At 52.5% G+C, this 18,432-nt stretch overlaps 1 protein-coding gene across 1 annotated transcript in view; it reads right to left on the reverse strand.

The window, feature by feature from the left end:
- The window catches only part of SORL1 (sortilin related receptor 1), a 147,583-nt gene that overhangs the window by 115,823 nt on the left and 13,328 nt on the right, over positions 1 to 18,432 (reverse strand). Inside the window, 4 exon segments of the mRNA XM_032472526.1 lie at positions 1,129 to 1,196; positions 2,511 to 2,672; positions 8,988 to 9,113; positions 15,452 to 15,568. Coding sequence (XP_032328417.1) covers positions 1,129 to 1,196; positions 2,511 to 2,672; positions 8,988 to 9,113; positions 15,452 to 15,568 — 473 coding nt within the window.

The following is an 18,432-nucleotide window of genomic DNA, read 5'->3' on the forward strand; positions in this document are numbered from 1 at the left end:
ACGGACTCAGTGATGACTCAAGAGTTTTTGACCTGAGCAATGAGAGACTGAAATGGGGAAGATTACAGGTGGAGCTGATCTGGGGCGGCGAAGAGCAAGAGGTTTGAAGTTTGGCAGGTGCGAAGGGGTTGACTGACCCGCCAAGTCCACTCCTGGGAATCTGTTTGACAGATTCGTGTGCAAACGTACAAATTCATGTATTCCAGATTGTGTACAACATCCCGGTAACTGAAAGATCAGAAGCAACTAAGACCAGAAACAACTCTGCTTCTTAAAGTGTAACCCTGTTGCTTTCGCTTTCCTTCTCAAAGACCTACCACGGCTCCGCACCGTGTTCAGAATTCAGGCCAGATCCCTTTATTAAGCACTGCAGAGTCTAATACTGGCATCCGCTTCCAAACGTCACCCAGTACCCGGTCCAAAGAGAAGACTCAGTGTTTCCAAGACTCATCTCTGCTTCTGGCCATCCTGTTCCTGTCTAGCCTTCCTGTCCTGCTGCACCTCCACACAGCCACGCCCTACCCCGTCAGGCACATCCTGGACCAACAGGAGCCGCCTGCGGGGAGCTGCCTAGGGTCCTCCCGTCTGGAAGGAGTGCACCCCTCCCCTGGCTTCTCAATCTATGTCTGTGGGACTTCTGTGTTTCTTTCATGATGTGTGTTATTTGCACAAAATGTCTTTTCTTATCTCCTCACCTGCAATCTCCTTAATAACTATATCCATCAATTATTCAACTTCTTATCCCCTAAAGCATCGAGCATGTTTTATATTCAGCAGACATTCAAAAAAATATGTTATGAATGAACGAATGAATTTTAGGGGAAAAAAATCCCCACTTCTGGTATGATGCTCTAAAAATGAAGGTCTTTTAGAAACTCTAATACATGCAAGAGCTTCAAGATTCCCCTGAATTGCCTCATGGATTGAAAAACGCAAAAGCTCCGTCACTCCTCTCGCGAGGAACCTTCCTTTCTCATCCCCTAGTGAGTCAGTTATTCCTGCAGCTCTATTTCCCAGGTCTGGAGTGTGTAATTCCTGAAGCAAATGCTTCACATTTCAGGTGAGGACCCGGTCTGTCCTCCAACAAGGAGATGTGGTCACTCACATTTCTTAGATGGCACGACTTACCAAGAGAAGGATTTGACATGCTCCTGAATCATGATCCAGGTCTGGCCAAAGTCGTCCGACTTCCATAGCTGCGAAGACCAAAGTGACAAGAAGTGGTCACGGTACAAGAGGCATCACCGGCAAACACCCCCAGAAACCCCACCCTCAACCACGTGCCGCCTGTGAAGACGGGCGCGGGGATCCCCGCGGCCACCTCGGTTACTCCACAGGCAAGCACGGGCGGGGAGGGGAGGACAGATCTGCACCTCTGTGTTCTTCTCCACAATAGCAGCTGGAAGGAAAAATGACTGTGACTTGTCTTCCATTTACAGATGATCAGAAATTATATTTTATTCAAGACGGGCCCTCAGAGGATGGTTAAAATGAAAGGGTTACACTCGGTACTTCTTGCCTGGGAAACAAGCGTCCTTAAAAACTCACAAAGAAAGCTGAGTGGAGAGGACTCTGGCTAAGTGCAAAGTCAAAGGCACCAAGTGGAATCCACCAAATACATGGGGTGTGGCCATGAGGAACCGACCTGCTGATCTCTGCCAAAGCCCCCAACTTCCAAAGACAAAGCCTGAGGGTTCCTGTGGTCCTGGGGACTGCGGAATAAGAGGTAGGAGACCAAACAACAATAACCCACCTACACCACCCACACGGAGGCTCCTCCCTAAGGCGAGCGAAGATAAACAGGTCTGGTTTTGCTTAAGCAACCTGCAAAGGAAAAGAAACGTTCCACGTTTCCTCCGAGCAAAGCCATTCGATACTCATCATGGACCCAGTCGACAGGTTTCACACGATTATGCCAGATCGATGATCCTGTTTCAAGTTTCAACTTTGAGAAAGAAATCCTACTCAGATCACCCCCCATCTCTCACATTTCCTTCAAATCCGAGTTAAAGAAGGAAAATGGGCACATTTTTTTACATGTGCAAGCACACACACAGGGCGAATATTAGAGCTCATGGTAACTTCAAATAACTGGTGGGCAAAGACAGTGTGATTAAGGTGGAGGAGGGGAAAGGCGGAACAGGATCCGACAAGAGGACCCCGCAGAGCTCAGACTCCAGACTTCTCTACCTGGTTCTCTCTGATTCACCCCCGACTGACCCTCTGCCACCGGGACTAACGAAGGTGCACCTGCCGCGAGACGGGCCTGATGTGTGACTATGAGCGAGGGCCTGCGGGGCTGGGCGCTGCTCCCTGGCTTGGGTGCAGACGGAGAGTGCCGGGGACGTATCTTTCCTTAGCCATGGGAAGTGAAACAGGAGCTGCCAAGGCTCAGCCTGAGAGGGGAGGAGGGAGGGGCAGGGGAGGGCACGCAAAGGACAGGCAACCCCCACCGGCAGAGCAGGACACTCGAGGAGCCCCATCTGACTGTGTTCCCGAAGCTCTCTTACCTGCTTGTTGGGGTGAGACCTGTCAAAGCCCAGGAGAAGGTTGGAGGCCTTACTATGCAGGAGGAGGTCGGCTGCCCGGAAAGGGATGGAGAAGCCTTGGATGGTGTTGCAGAAGTCATACGTGGTCCAGAGGTACTGGGCATAAGCGTCTGCAAAGATGTACTGCAAGGGAAGGGAGTCAAGCTTAGAGCAGGGCCTGGATGGGAACCCCAACAGCCCCACCCTGACAGCATGCAGGTGCCCGGGGCCCGCAGGGCTTCCGCATGGCCTCCCCATTATCTCCTGGCAACAAAGAGACACCAGTGCACAGTACACAGGGCTCAGTGAAGGTAAGGGTGCAGGCAGGCTGCGGTGAAGCCAGCCAGTGCTCCTGCTTAACCTGCTAATGAAGCTAGTCAAACCTTTTCTATTTTTTCTTTCAGCTGACTTGGGCTTTGTGACTCCCTGGTGGGGCACTGGGTCATCATCAGAGGGTGGCTCTAGGAAGCTGGACAGAGGCCTGCTCTCCAGACGGGCTGCACACGATGGGCCTGTGGACCACCCACCACTGCACCCCCCGCCACACCTTTCCAGGAAGATCCCCGACATTGCAGCACTCAGGAAGATCAGCGTCTCCTTCCTGCCACTATGCCAGGTGACAGGGCAGCTCTGGGGCTGGCAGAGTCCTGCTGGGGCACAGCAGATGGGCAGAGCCCTCACCTTATTTTACTTCTGCACAGGTGAGTGCAGAACTTTGAACAAGTTTGGCTGGAAAGTGACTGCCGGCCGAACGAGTTCTCAAGGGGAAAGGATGGAGGCAATTCAACTAAACCCCCGTGCACTGAATCTCCACCACAGACCACATGCTGGCGGTGCCCCAGAGAAAGCAGAGAATCCTTCCGCTTAAGTACCTTCCAATCTAATGTGGGAGAAAGACATGTCCATGGCCAGCTACACTCAAAGGAAATGAGATTAAATCAGAAAACGTGGACACAGTCCGACAACAGCACAGATGATAGATCAGCTCTGACTTGGAGATCAGACAAGACACCATGGAAGATTTGAGCCTTGCAGGGTAGGCAAGACTTCCACAGGAAAGGAAGACTCCAAGTTGTGGGCAGTTTGATTTGGGGAACAAAAGAGGAGGAGAAAAAAAAAAAAAAAAACAGCATAGGTTTGACGACAGTCCTGAGGGCCTATGGGAGGTATCAGAACATGAGGTTGGAAATCCCAGGTGGTGACAGGCCTTTCGTGCACACAGAGAACTGCAGGACAGCCCAGAAGTACAAGGTGGTTCAGGGGACGACCGCAAACCTGAACTAGAGCAAGTGGGCCCCAGCGCCAGCAACTCCCAGGCACTGACATCCTGGAAAGCAACAATCCGGAGGAATCCCGTCCAAGGACACGTTCCCTAACGGATTCCGCCTGAGCCAGATCCGGCTTCACTCTGAATCCTTTCGGCGCCTCCAGCCTCGGCTGCGGGAACACTTGTTTGCATGTTGCTCTCAGATGTTCCTGCTCCTTTTCCTTTGCGCGCTCTCTCCCCACATCCAGACTGTAAACTTCCCAGGAATGTCTTTTACACGTTCTTTCTCCTGTGTTTCCTCCACAGGATCTAATGTAAAAGTCCAGACTCTGGAGAAGCCTCATTAAATCTAACTCCAAAGGGCAGTCAATGCTGTGAAAGCAAAAGCTCCTGGGACCAAACACAATGTGATAAACACAATTATGATCCTAAAAGGACCATCCCAATTTGGGGCATAAGAGTGTCCCTGAGAAAGAACTTAGCCCAACCTCCTGCTCCAAAACCATCTTGCTTACTGGGGAAGGGAGTGTTCTCTCAGTTTGAAAATTTTTCCCCAGAAGCTGTTTCATGGCTTCCTGCAGACTCACCTTTGAGAACCTGGAAATCACGGACCCAGTCTCAGACCTGAGGATGCTCTGCTGTAATTGTGCAAGAGCACTTAGGATATGCCAGGCACTGAGCTGGAAGCCCGGCGCGCCTTCCCTCCTTCCCCCCATGGAGCGCCCACCGCAGGCGGGTCCGCGCTGTACGCAGTTACCTCCCCTCTTACTGCTGAGGACACTGACGCTTAGGGTCACCACGCAAGGTGACCAGGAGGCGGCAACATTCACATCAGCTTCTGGCTGGTTCCTCAATCCTCACCTTTCTTCTCCCAACAAAAAGGCAGCATGTCCCAAACTGAATCCATCGGTCTTACACTGCGCTGTTAGGCTCACTGAAGTACCCCCTCTCTTAATCCCGCTCCTTAAATGTGCCCAGGAACCTCCCTTGCCTCTGCGACACTGTCTCACCAACTGCCCCCCACCACCCCACCCCGACCGTCTGTCTTTGATTCTCTCTTTCCAGCTTCCTTGTCTTCATCAGCTCCTTACCCTCAGGTGAACTCCAAACTCTTCCATCCTTGGCTGCTACCCTGGTTTATGGGTCATCCTTCCACAGAGCTTCAACGACTGCCTCCAGAAGCAAGCATTCCGTGACCCTCAAGTCTCCACCGCCCACCTCGACTTCTGCCTGAGAGTCTAGTTTCATGACCTTCTTTACCTTCTCAGCACCTGCACTGATGTGCCCAGATTTCCCATTCTGTCCAAAACTGAATTCTTCAACGCCTCCACCCCAAAACCCAATTCTCCTTCCCCACGTCCCAAGTTCTATCCACGCCACCCTCCTCCTCCCAGCCCCAATGCTCACAATCTGGGTCAAATTTCTACTCCACTCCCTGCCTTCGGGCCGCACTTTCAATCAGCCGCCTACCTTGTTGTGTTTCCTTCTAAAATGTTTTTCACCATCAGTGCCTTCCTTTTTATTCCCAGAGCTACTAGTGTGGCCCGTGGCCCTCCTAGAGACTAGAAGGAGCCTGGGAGTGGGCCCCGCGTGTTATTCATCCTCCCGACTTCTGGGACCCAGCAGGGAGGGAGATACTTGGAAGGTGATACTAGGTTTGCTTGAGTGAACCAGGCAACTTCATGCCCATATTTGCACATGGGCTCGCTTTCTGATTCTTCTCAGATCTTATCCTTCCAGCCCATCCTGCACACTGCCAGCAGACACAGGTCCCTGAGAGTCAGTCTTCACAGCAACTCCCCAACTCCAAGATTCCTCCACGGCTCCCTCCAGTCCTCAAGGCAAAAAGCAAGCTCCTCCGACGGGGCGTCCCTGACATCGTGAAGTCATTCAGTGCAAACCCTCCCCTTGCCGCCTGCAGAGGAACCACATTTGGCACCCGATGCCTCTGCCCACTCCTTTCTCCTCCCCGAGGGCTCCCACCAGCTCTGCTTGAGCTACTGAACTCGTGCCCATCTGTGAAGTTCCAGCCCTAATCTCAAGCACCCAGGAGCCTTCGCTTCTCTGATCCAACCTCACTTAAGTTGAACGCCCTAGCTCTAATTCCTGTTGTTAAGTAAACCTGTCCCATATGCACATAGTAGGAAGGCACAGAACGTCCTACTCTGTTTTTAAGTCCTGAGGCAAACTGCATGTCAAGTCTGCTCAAGGCGACCCTATAGATTTGCCAGCAGAGCTGACCTACTGGGTGCTTCCTAACCTGTGTGACTTCTGAAGCATCCTCACATGCCCCCACCTCTCCAAGCCTGTCTGCAACCACTTAATATTCCAGAGGTGCTCCAACCTCTAGCTGAAAGCTATGTTTCCTCTTAAAATACAAAGACCTCTGGAAAGTTGACAAAAGATGCTACAGAATTCATCCTTGTGTTAGTGTAAGTGATTCTCTCTGGTCTTGACTGGAGAAGCCAAGGGAGCTGTGAGAGGAGGGAGGGCAGAGGAGGCAGTGAAGGGACACCTCTCCAGGAGGCGGGAACCTAAGGAAGCAGAGCAAACTGTTTTACCATTCCACACGGGACCAACACCCGCCTGCAAAAGGGCAGGACCAGCTCTGGCTTCCACTGAGGCATTCCATTCCAACTGCACATCCAGTGACCTTCTGCAGAGAGCCCAGACACATCCGGACACTGCTGGCTGATCCTGGGTGCAGGACGAGGCTGGCGGAACCACCAGGTGGCTGGAGCAGCACACTGGTCCCAGAGGCGGCACCCAGGTGACCGAGAAGAAGGAAGTGGGATGGCGGGCTAATTCAAAAATAGACCCAAACACTCACATGACCCCACAGCCGCTCCACCTGCCCAGCGGCACCTGCCTTCCCCTTTCACAGGCACGCCCCAGCCACCCACCAAGACTTCCACGTGGCCCTTGTGTGACATCTTAACCTTTCAGAGCAGCTGCTCACAGTCATTTCAACCTCTCAATAGCCCTCCTGGGCAGCCACCCTGACATTTCCACACTGGGCAATTTGCTGGGGCCCAGCACCCTGGGGAGGGGGGCAAAGCACTCTCTCGGGAAGCAGTAGGTCTGGTGGGGCAATCTGCCTTCCAAGGGACAAAGGTAAAAGTAACCAAAGTCTTCAGCCCAGTAAGAGTCACTTCCTTCCTGAGAAGTCTCGGGACGGGTCGCAGCCAACTCTGGGGAATACAAACCCGACCTCACTCAGCCTGCCCCAGGCCGTAGGTCCAGCTGGCACCAAGTTCTCCAGGAAGGCAGCCCCCCATATCCTCCCACCAACTCCAAGACATCCCCAAAATCTAAGGCGCCCTCTTCTTCAAGGTGACAACACTGAGGCCTGCCACGCCAGTCACACCTGCATCCCCTGGGGCTCCATCCCTGGTTCTCCTTCCTTCCTGCCCCAACACCCTGGCACCTGCCCTGCTCCTCCTCCTGCTCCAAAACCCCATCTCCTCTCCCTGCACTAATTCCTCACCACCTCTGCAAACCCATAACAGCATCTTTCCTGTCTCTGACTCTTCCGACAAGTGGGCTTGGCAGCTGCTCACCCCAAGCCACGACCAGCAGGAAGGGAGACAGAGGCTGCTTACAGACATCTGTGCCTGGCGGTCGGAGGTGAGCTGGGGACAAGGATGGGGCTGAAAAGGAGATTCTAGATGACAACGGGCGTTTCAAGGCTACAACTTCAGCAAGAGTGAACTTCGGGGCAATGTGTAGTAATCAGAATAACAATCATGGATAGGTATATCCGGACAAAGGGACAATTCAAAGTGCTGCGTGATTCCTGGCCGGGGTGGGGGGGTGGGGTTAGGGGCAGGGCATACAGATGGGTCCACACGAGATGCAGCACAGCCAGGGAGCTGCATCCTGGGTCGGTACCAGGCCTGCCTGGCCCCAGGCCGGCAGGGGAGGGGCGGGGCACAGAGGGCCTGCCCTCCTGACTTCAGCACCAATTCCCTCCAGCCCCTTTTTGGTGCTTTTCTTCACCAAGGGAAAAGCTGTCCTGTCACCGGGGAGTCAGGTTAGAGGGGAATCTGTCCTAACTGCCCCTCCACTTTGAGACCGTCAGGCCAGACTGACATTAACCAGCGGGTACCAGCAATGCTATTTTAGTTGTTAAAAAAAATAATAAACATGCTTCTCTTAGTAAATGGCCTTGAAAGCTATGAATGCCCCACCCAAAGCCGCAGGGGCCTGGTCCCCTCCCCAACACCTGCCCACAATCCAGCAACTGAAAGGTTAATGGCCGGCTCAGCTCCCTCAGACCGGGTCTATTCTGATTGGTCAGTGCCATTCTGATGGCTAAATATTTTGAAGACAGCCCCTGCTAACAGACCACAGACCAAAGGCAACCTGAGAAGCCAGTGCTGGGTGGGGGGGACCTGGTCAGAGGACCCTGTGGATTTCACTCTCACTCCTTTCCGGATGAGCAAAGTCCAGCAGCTACCGTCCCTCCGAGAGCTTCTGCTGCTAAGGAGCTCATTTTTCAGCATCCTTAGAAGCAGCCATCCCATCCTGGAAGTGAGCTTAGGATCGCCAGAGTGGGGAAGAAAAGCGACCCAACCAGCAGGAAAGCCCTGGTTCCCGCACCCCCCTCTTCCTCCCTTGAGGCCCAGGGCAATCTCAAGCCCAGGTTTCCTCCAAATCAAACTGCCCAGGTTCTGATGCAGAAACAAAGCCCCAGGCCAGCCAGCTGGGAAAACAAATCAGGAGCCACAGCAGCAGGAGCTGCCACAATCTCTTCTCTATACCAGTCCAGGTCGGAGGGGGGCGCACACATGTGCACACACATGTGCGCACGCACTGGCGATGCCCGTGAAACCTAGAGTCTAGCAGTCACCCTAGAATGGGTGAGACTTCCATGCCAGTCCCAATGGACCTGGGTAACATTTTTGCCACCTATGAGTCAGGCAGTTTAGCTGGCGGTTGGCAGATTTTCTGTGCTTTAACCTGCCACTGTTTGTCTAGAAATCCTGCTTGGCCAGTACCTGACCCTGCTTGATTATGCACGGTTCCACCCTGAGAATTACACTGTCACCAACTCCCAGGTGAGCAGAAAAGCAGTCCCTGGCCACCAGTCAGGCTGCAAAGATGCCTAAGCGCTCCATCCCCCATCTCCCTTTAGCGCAGCCATCTTCCCCAAATACAGCCCCGTGAGGGAACGACGGGGCCTCTCTTACACGCTTGTTGTCCGCAGGGCTGTGGTAGAACTGGGCGACCACAGCCTCACTGCTGTTTCCCACGCCAAAGTTGAACTTCTCGGAGATTTTCTTGAATGATCTTCCGTAGTCGTAAGACACGTACACCTAGGGTATGGAGGAAGGACAGAAGAAAAGAGCTGGTGAGAAACGTGGCAGAAAGATCGCCCCCTCTGTCTCCACATTCAGACATCCCCGCTGCATCCTGGACCTTCCCGGCAGGTCCATGATACCAGGAAATTGCAGTTGGGAAGACAATCCCCCAGGGAGAAGCAAGCACCTCTGTATCTGTCCCCAAGCCCGTGGGGGCACTGCTGCCACTGCTACTGGGAATGCACGAGCCTCTTCTCTGAGGCCAAGATAACTCCCCGGATGGGGAGACACGGGGCCGGAAACCAGGAGAACCTCCTCACCACGGCCGGCATTAGTGCTTAACACATGACATCCAGAGGCAGAGAGAATGCGGTTGTCTGAGGGGAAGGGATCGGGGGTTTGTTTTGCCATCTGTTGAAATGTCTGCAAAAGGCAATCTAATTCCTCATCTCTCTACTGGAAAGTTCTGTTCTTACAGCATGCCAGAAGACTAAAAACAAAACAAACAAAAAAAAAAACACACCCTCAGGGTCTTCACGGGGTAGCCCCAGAGGCGAAACAGAGAGCAGCGCTAAGTGACCGAGCGTGCACAGGGCTTCCATGATGGGCACCGCATCCCTCCCCCAGCCCTCGGGTTGCCAGGTCTGTGCTATGGGAGGTTCCTCACATGGGAGAAGGGCAGCGGGGCCGGGCGGCTGCCAACAGTAGTTACTCCCCTCTTGCTTCCGGGTTTCCGGCTCCCCAGTAACCACGGTTATAAAACAGAAGAGTAACTCGCGCACTTGAGTGCTTGCCAGGTGCCGGAGACTGTCACCACCCTCTTCACATGCATGAGGCCCCGGGAGCCCTCCCCGCCACCCCACGTGGCAAACGCAATCATTAAAACTGTTTTACAGATAAGACAGCAGGGGCTGACGAGACGAGTTATGTGCCGAAGTAACAGAGAAGGTATATAATGGCATGGGATTCTGACCTCCACTCCCCACCTCCAAAGCCAGAAATCTGAAAGCCATCACACCTCAAAAACAGAACGGGAGAGTGGAACCCGTCTGAGATTTTGTCCCTAGATTTTACTCCCTATGAGATGGATATAATCGGGGGTTAAAAACGAGCCTGAGAGATTAACATAATACTAGTAATACTTAGAACCTGGGGGAAGCAGTAAGAAAAAGGACAGGTGAGTCCCAAGAAGAATGGGAACTGAGGGACGAATCCCAGATGGTGTCCCGCCACCACTGACTCCACAGCAAACGTGGCTGGAGGGCCTCCCGTGAGCCAAGCACAGGGTGAAGTCCCCAGACATACCAAGACACAGCCTCCCTCACAGCGGGCGTGTAGACATGTCAGCACTTACAAACGATGCCCCCGCGTGAACGACAAACCACTCCAGTTTGTGCAGAGAAAACTAAGAGCACACGCGGGCTGTTAATATTTATTAGATGTCGAGGTTGGAAGGGCGCAGAGCCTCTGCCAGGATCTGGGTCACTGTGGAAGAGCTGCTCCAAACACACACGCTTAGACACAGCACGTGCCCCTGACCAGCAGACACCCAGGAAGGGGCGGCCAAAAGAGCGGCGTCAGACACTCAGCAGGTGAGCGCTCACAAGCAGGTGAGGGGCAAAACGACCAGCGGTACTTCTCCCGTCCATCCTCCTGGCCGAGAAGGGACAGGAAGGGTCCTCGGTGATGCTCAGGAGTCCAGGATAGCATCTAATGGCTTCTCCAAGGGAGAACTCAGGCCCCTTCCAGCCCCAGCATCCCATAAACGGCCGATGTGCACTGAGTTACCGCCTCAGAGGCACAAGGGAGGTGACATGTTCGCATCAGGGCAGCATTTTCAGGGCACAATACTCTTGTCTGCATTCTTTCTCCTCATCTTTAAAAACCCTGTGTGAGTCTCTCCTTTGCCACCCCCCGTGTACCTGGAACATAGCAGGTGCTCGGTAAAGATTTCTGGAATGAATAAATGCCATTATAACCCACAGCGTGAGTAAATGAATGTGTTCCATGAATGAATAAAGAGAGCGAAATGGATGAATCGGTAAGTGACTGAGTGGATAACTGTTTCCACTTAAGAGAGAACAAAAAGACTCGGAGGAATGAATGGCCAGCCGGAGGCCACACGGCTAGACGGTGACAAAACCAGGCCGGGTCCTCCAGCTCCAGGTCCAGCAGTCTTTCCACTCTTGCGAGGTAACCTCCCAGGGGGATGCTCTGTAACACACACGTGTGTTTCTCTGTTAAAGAGGAAGATCACACACCAGAGCTACAGGCCAGGCAGTGGAAGAGGCGCTGGACGGAGGGAGAAAACACCAACCTGGACAGAGCACAGAGCCTTTCCCAGATTCTGCACCACAGCTAAGCCCTCAGGGGTACAACAACCCTCCCGACCGAAAAGCTCTCCCTTAAAAGTCTTATCTGTGAGCAAAACCCACCTCTTTGGGTCTTGCACTAAATAGATGTAAAGAGTAGGCACGTGAGTGTCCAGCCTATGTCCAGGCTCCGATAATTGTTCACCAACCTTCTTTTCTTTCTCCGGGTTGAAGAATTCCAACACGGTATGTTTATCCTAGCCTCATCACTCTCATCTCGATTAACCCAGACCCAAGCCCCACAGGGCAAAGACAAGCTCAGGGCTGAGCACCGCCACCCAGTCTCCGCCACAGGGAAGAGCCCAGAAGGGGCCTCTGCCTGTGTCCAGATGAGTCCTGGTGGCCTGCAACGGCACCCCCCGTGGCACACTCTGGTTCGGGGTATCTCTTCCTCTTGCAGCACAAGGCTGCTCCCTCCCCTGCTGCCTGCAGTGAGCCCCACGTGCACTGGGGCAAACACCCCGACTGGCACATCTTGTGCTTCTATGGTTCGCTTTGCATCCAGATATAGGTTCCTACACTAATTAGTCCCCTCTGACCTCGAAAGGGCACTGCTCCCTGAAGAACCCAATAAAGAGGGAGTTCCTTTTTTTAATAGAAGTAGAGTTGATTTACAGTATGATATTAGCTTCAGGTGGACACCATAGAAATTCAGTATTTTTACCGATTATTCCCCATTTAAAGTCACTACAAAATAATGGCTATATTTCCCTGTGCTGTACAATATATCCTTGCTGTTTATTTTATACAGAGCAGTTTGTATCTCTTAATCTCCTATCTGGTTTCTAAACTGCTGGAAGTTGCTAGTCAGATCTTCATCTTACCTATAAAGATGGTCCTTCGAAGTGAACGGCTTTAAATTATTTCCCCAGTAATTCAAAACCATATAATAATAATGAGGAGGCGGAGAGGGAGGCAGAGAGGGAGACGGGGAAGAGGAAGGGGAGGGAGAAAGGGGAAGCAGGGTCAAAGCGTCCAGAAAACATCTCTCTCCGCACCTGGTGCCGTTGTAAGTACTTTGCACCAGTGCTTCTCAAGCTGTAATATGCCTACAAATCACCCAGCAGGACACAGGTCAAAACACAGACTCTGATTCCGGAAGTCTGGGGTGAGATCTGAGATTCCGCATGTCTAACCAGCTCCCAGAGAATTCCCCACACTGCCGATCCACAGACCACCCTTTGGGGAGCAAGGTTTTACAAGGACTCTCTCACTGATGGATGAGAAAAACAAGAGGAAGTTAATGACTTGGCTCAAGGTCAAACTGCTCATGAACGATAGAGCCAGGCTTCAAACCCACACACTGACCTCAGAGCCAGGGCTCAGCTGGACACCAGCTCCCACAGGCTGCCAAGGTCTACAGCATTGGAAAGTAAGAACCCTGCTCCCCCAGTCAGTTCTCGGGGGCACCGATCACACTGTCCCAGCCCTCTGAGTTACCTGGTTGACTCTGATCTTCTGGTGGCACCATCTCTGGACGGCTCTTTGGCCAACTATGTGCAACTGAGCACTTCAGTAAAACACGTCAGGAGAGTGCAGAAATGAAGAGGTGGGAGGGTCAAGATACATAACACCTACTGCTTCCTTTCCTCTACCAGCCTCATCACAGAGAAAGAGGGGTCCTGCAGGAGCCACGCATCCCAGAATCACACCAGCTGCAAATTCATCAGGACGTTATTTCTTTTTTTTTTTTTTCCTGTTTCAGAGCAAACCTTCCGAGATTCCAGATCCAGATCCCTTTTTAACATACTGACGATGCGTGAGTTGGCCATTCTCCCAAATTCACACAGTCCCATATTTGTATAGGTTCTTCTCCTTCTGGGCTGCCGATGGGGCCTTAGGAACCAAGCTTCCAGTCTTCACAGAAAATTGAGATTGTCATTACTCCAGCACCACCTACTCCTGCCTCTGAGTCATAGTTTATTTTTGCATTCACTTTTCACATCAGAACACCTCAGTTTTATCGGCCAATTCTTTAATGGAGCTTGTGTGCAGATGGAGGAAACCTCTGCAGTTCCTATTTATTACCTCCAGGCGTGGAGTTTCCTTCCCACTTCATCTTCTCGCGTGCTTCATTCCAGAACAGCTCATCATGTCAATGTGCAATGAGTCCTTAGTAAGAATCACCCAACTACTTGGACAAAGAATGAAGTGTGCATAGACCAGCAGTATATGTAGGTGACCAGCCTTCCTGGTCTGTCCAGGATGGAGGAGGGTCCCAGGATGTGGGACTTTCAGTGCTAAAACCAATACGAGGAGGTCCCCCTGGCAACACTATACCCTCACACCCGAGCATGAGATCAGGTCTTGAGTCTCCTTTGCCCCAACCCTCCCACAGACATGCTGATCACTGAATGTCTCTGGGCCCCTGTTTGTCCGGCAAAACAGTAAAGAGATAGGTCTTCTACCTCTCTTGCCAAAAATACTATCTGAATGAAGAATGTTTAAAATGCATTTTAAAAAATATGCGTAGTTTACTGTACAGGAATCATACCATAACAAAGGTGTTAAATAAAATAAAGTGCATAAAAACTCTAAGTCAGATTTCTCAGCACGGCAGGGCAGAGAGCTGTCTCCTGGGCTCAAGAGGGATGCCACCAATAGGTGACAATGCTGAACACAGGGGCCCACAGACTCTCACAGGCCAATGGTCATCCACGCACTGCTGTGTTTGCAGACCCCGATCGCATGTATCCTTGGGCCAAAATCATTGCCCCAAACAAGCCTAGGCTGGCCCCGATCACTGGGTCCCCACCACCAGTGCTCAGCACCCACCCTGGGCAAAGTTGCACATCACTGTGGCCAGCCCTTTCTCTGCCCTCCCCATCAGTAGCCACCCCAGCTCAACCCCTGCGGCCCCCTCTGGTGACCCACTTCGGAGCACATTCAACCCCGACAGTGGACACACAGAGAGAGGGGCCTCACGGAGCCCAAACCCAGGCTCGAGAATTACAAGCATGTCCTTGAGGAGGATACAGTGGTGCCAGCAAATTCATCAGGAGCCCTCCTCCAGCTGGAGCGCAGCAGGACCGAAGCCCTGAGACATGGTGGTTTTCAGGCCACAGCTGCTCCTCTTGCCCACAGGAGAGGTCTGGAGCCGGGGCCACAGGCTTGGGACCCAAGGGCTAGCTCTGGCCTTCATCTCTGTCTTACTTGGCCCACACAGGGTTTGTAAAAACTATACATTAGCTGCCAATGGCTAAAACTCAGCAGTCTTCACATAAAAATCCAGACTTCTGAGTTCCTCTCGCAAAATCAGATCTAGCCACCCTGGGCCCTGTGTGGCAACCGGAGCTCAGAGTCACTCCCTTTCCCCAGAGTCTCTCTGACACTGAGACCAAGGAACCATCATCACATTCACATTAAGGTACAGGTGGATGTCTCTTGAACCGGTATCTCTATCAAAAGTGGGAAAATGACATTCTGTCTCCCACATACTTCAAGAAAAATGGGAGAGACCACCCTTCTTATCCTAAGAGGTAAAGAGTGGTGTAAACTTGGGGGTGTGCCCATCATCCACGGGGCCTCTAGCACAGAGTTTGTCACCCTTGGTCTAATGTCGTCAAAGCACCCAAACTATTAAACATCGCAAAAGGCTAACCGTGGAAATTAAGAATATGAGCAATTCAGATTTAAGGCCTCACCCAGCTGTCATGGTGAGAAGGAATCAGCACGCGGGAAAGATCAACCTGATTCCATTGGGCCCCACTGCCAACGAGCAGCCCTGCCCAGGAGGGCATCTGGCACGTTGCTGAGCAGCCGCAACAATCCACGTCACACCGGGTCACCGCACGACGTCCGCACAAGGATCTCTTTGCCGCACTGCCTGTACCACCCCATGTTCAGCAAATAAGGGATATATATGACTTTCTGGATTCCCCAATCCCCCAGTATTTTTTTTTCTGGCACGATCACCCCAATGGGTGAGCGAAGGGCGTCCAGGCTGTGCACACGAATACCCAGACCAACACCAATACTTACATCACTGCTCCTGGGCCTCGCCAGCACCAGGCTGTCCCGGGCTAAGGCCACGATGACATCGCTCTTCTCTCCGGCCCAGTGTACCACCATCTGATTGTGGGAGTCATTCAGGCTAACCTGAAAGAGATCAAACCGCACAGGAATGAGGACCCCAATGAGTGACAGCCGTCGTCGTTCTAAAGCAAGACTCCCTCCCTCTGTCACTCAGAAACGATGAAGGTGCTTCCTTGCACCTGGGGCACCAGGTCAGGGTGGCCTGCTTTCCCCGCCCCGCTGATTCCGCCAGACTCAACTTCCCCAAGAAGACACACCAGTCCTCTGCTATTTGGGATTAGCTGGGTTGCACAAAAAAAAAAAAAAAATCTTATTTATGGCTCTCACTGGCATAACCAATTACTTGGTTTATTTTCGTCCTTTGTGAAATCACCCTCTGGTTACTCTCATGCTTACTCCGCACGTGGGACATGCACTCGTCAGATCTGAAACCACATCACGGAAGCACCTTCCTCATTCAAAAAAAGGGACATAGGCCAGAAAGACCACACACTTTCAAACCTCTGTTCAAGCTGGTTCTCTCTGGCCTGCAGGTCATGTTGCTTACCCTGAGCCCGTCATGAGGAGGAACAAAACAAAAACACCAGCGTTAGTTAGTCAGTTTTGAAGTAACCCAAGTAAGGAAATATTTTCCAGGACGCCACAGAAATGACCTTTGGCTTATTGCAAACAGTAGTTCCCAGGCTTCTGGAACTTGTAAACCAGTAAAATGAAAGTAAATGAGGAGAGCCAGCGGAGGACTGTCGGCCACTTCTATTTCTCCACGTAAGGACATCAGCAAAACAGCCACCATGTCAGAGCTGGACTGGCCGTTCTCTAATCTGCGTCCCCCGTTTCCTGAGGACACAGCAGACTCTTGTGGGGCCCCGGCCCGGCCCTGTCCGGAGGCTGCATTTAGGGCTCCCGAGTCCCAGAGGAGAGCAGAGCCACGGGATGGGGGAGCCCACATCCCCGAGAAGGCCCTCCACTCGCTTGGAACTTCCCCTAATTGGGAGACACACGCACACCCCTGAGCTCCTGGAATTCACCTATTACACTGTCACCCCTGCTAAGCCATAAGACCACCATCCATAATCACCGCCATTTTTCAAAGAAAGGACGTTTTAACCCCGGAGACTGAGGAAGGACAGACTCTCAGAATGAAGAACCGTTCCTGCCGAGAAGCTGCGCTGCGTGAAAACCTAACTCCATTACGCGGGTTTCCCATTTCACCCATCACTGCTGGACAGGTCCAGGGCCGGCACCTTGACCCACCTGGAGCCATTCGTTACACCCCCTCCGTGGGTGAAGGGCCAACTTATGACAGAAATTCCGAGAGATGGTCTTAACATTCACAATCAGAACAAGCCCCCCTCCAAAAAAAAACCTGGATTGTGAGCAACATCTGAGAGAAGCCTAGTTCCACCAGCCCCTTCAACCTTGGCCGTCTCAGACACGTGAAGAAGACTGAGCTTCCAGACTTGGAGAGGCCTCTGCGTGATCCGACCTGCACATCCCCCCACCCCTTGGATGGATGCAGAAGACACGCCTGAGCCGGCATGCCCTTTGAGCTATCTTCCTATCAAGGCTCTGCAGCAGAAAACCCTCCCCCCCAACAGCTGCCTCCTCCTTTCCCTTCCTCGTCCCCGACCCCCCGCCTCCTTGAGATGCTCTCAGATGTCACAAGGGAGAAGGGAAACACCTGTGCCACAAACTTGGCTGACAGAACGACACAGGGGCTAATCCTTAACTCCTTTACTTTTGGGCCTCAAGCACCTGCATCTAATTTGATTCAGGCTCCAAGCTCTTTTGGAAGAATCTTTGAAATGACGCCTCTTTAAAGAAAAAGACCCTGGATTTTTTTTTTTTTTTTTAGGAAATATGTCATTTCAAAATGTTCCTTCTCATGCCCAGAGATGTTAAGGCCAATCAAGCATCGACAGAGACGTGCAAATAAAAAAACAGAAGTCAGTAAATGATGCAGCCCAGGATGCTGCAAGGAGAAAGCAGGTGAGGCCATCTCCCCCCCCGCCGCCCCCGCAGCCGCCTTCCTCCAGCCTTCCCTCCCCTCTCTCCCCTTCCAGGCCTCGCCTCTGGGAAGAATCTGGAAGCATCCAAGAATTAGCACAGGTGGCCCGGGAATTCAGGCTAACAGTCTTCTCCCTCCAAAACACCCAGAGGGGAATAAATAGCAAACATCAGTAAAGAACCTGGAATCCAGAAGGATCACTGAAGTCCTTCCGGGGTCTGGGATTTAAAAAAAAGCCCAGCAAGGCTGCACTAGGGCAACCTCAGAACAGCCCCTCCGGCAGGTTCACAATCCAGTAAGGCTCAGCACAGGTTACAAAGCCTTCAGTGATCAGAGTGGGAAAGAGATCTGAACACGACTTGCTGAAGCCTTTCTACTCAGAGGACGTGAGATTTATGGGGCCCCTTCAGCCAATCCTAAGAGAGGTGAAGGGGTGAGCGGGGCACAAAAGATGGCAGCAGAACTTCCAAGGGCCTTTCCACAAAGGAAGCCTGGAAGGCAAGCTCGGTGAAACACCTTTAAAAAAAAAAAAAAGATTTTATTAGATGTCCCTTTCATTCCTAAGAGCAGACTGTAAAAGGGCGGACCAGTGAGGAGGAAAAAAAGAAAAATCCCTGGCAAGAAATGGCTTGTCCAAGGGCCACCAGGCGACTCACACACACAGTTCAGCTCCTTCCCTTGGCTGGCAGTCAGCAAGGGCACCTCCTGGTCAGGGGAGTAACTCCCTGCAGAGCTGCCTGGTCCCCCGCCCCGCCCCCCAGCCCGGCAGCCACGAAATCCGTGCACCAGGCAGGCTGGCAGGCTGTCACTTTTACTAAGGCGGAGACATCATCCTGCGCTCTGGCCTCACTTTCCTCCTCCGTCTCCCCTTGGTCTCCACCCCTGCCCCGTCCCCACCCCAGGGGAAAGAGGAAGAAGT

The sequence above is a fragment of the Camelus ferus genome, chromosome 33, assembly GCF_009834535.1.
Source record: "Camelus ferus isolate YT-003-E chromosome 33, BCGSAC_Cfer_1.0, whole genome shotgun sequence".
Taxonomy (NCBI): Eukaryota; Metazoa; Chordata; class Mammalia; order Artiodactyla; family Camelidae; genus Camelus; species Camelus ferus.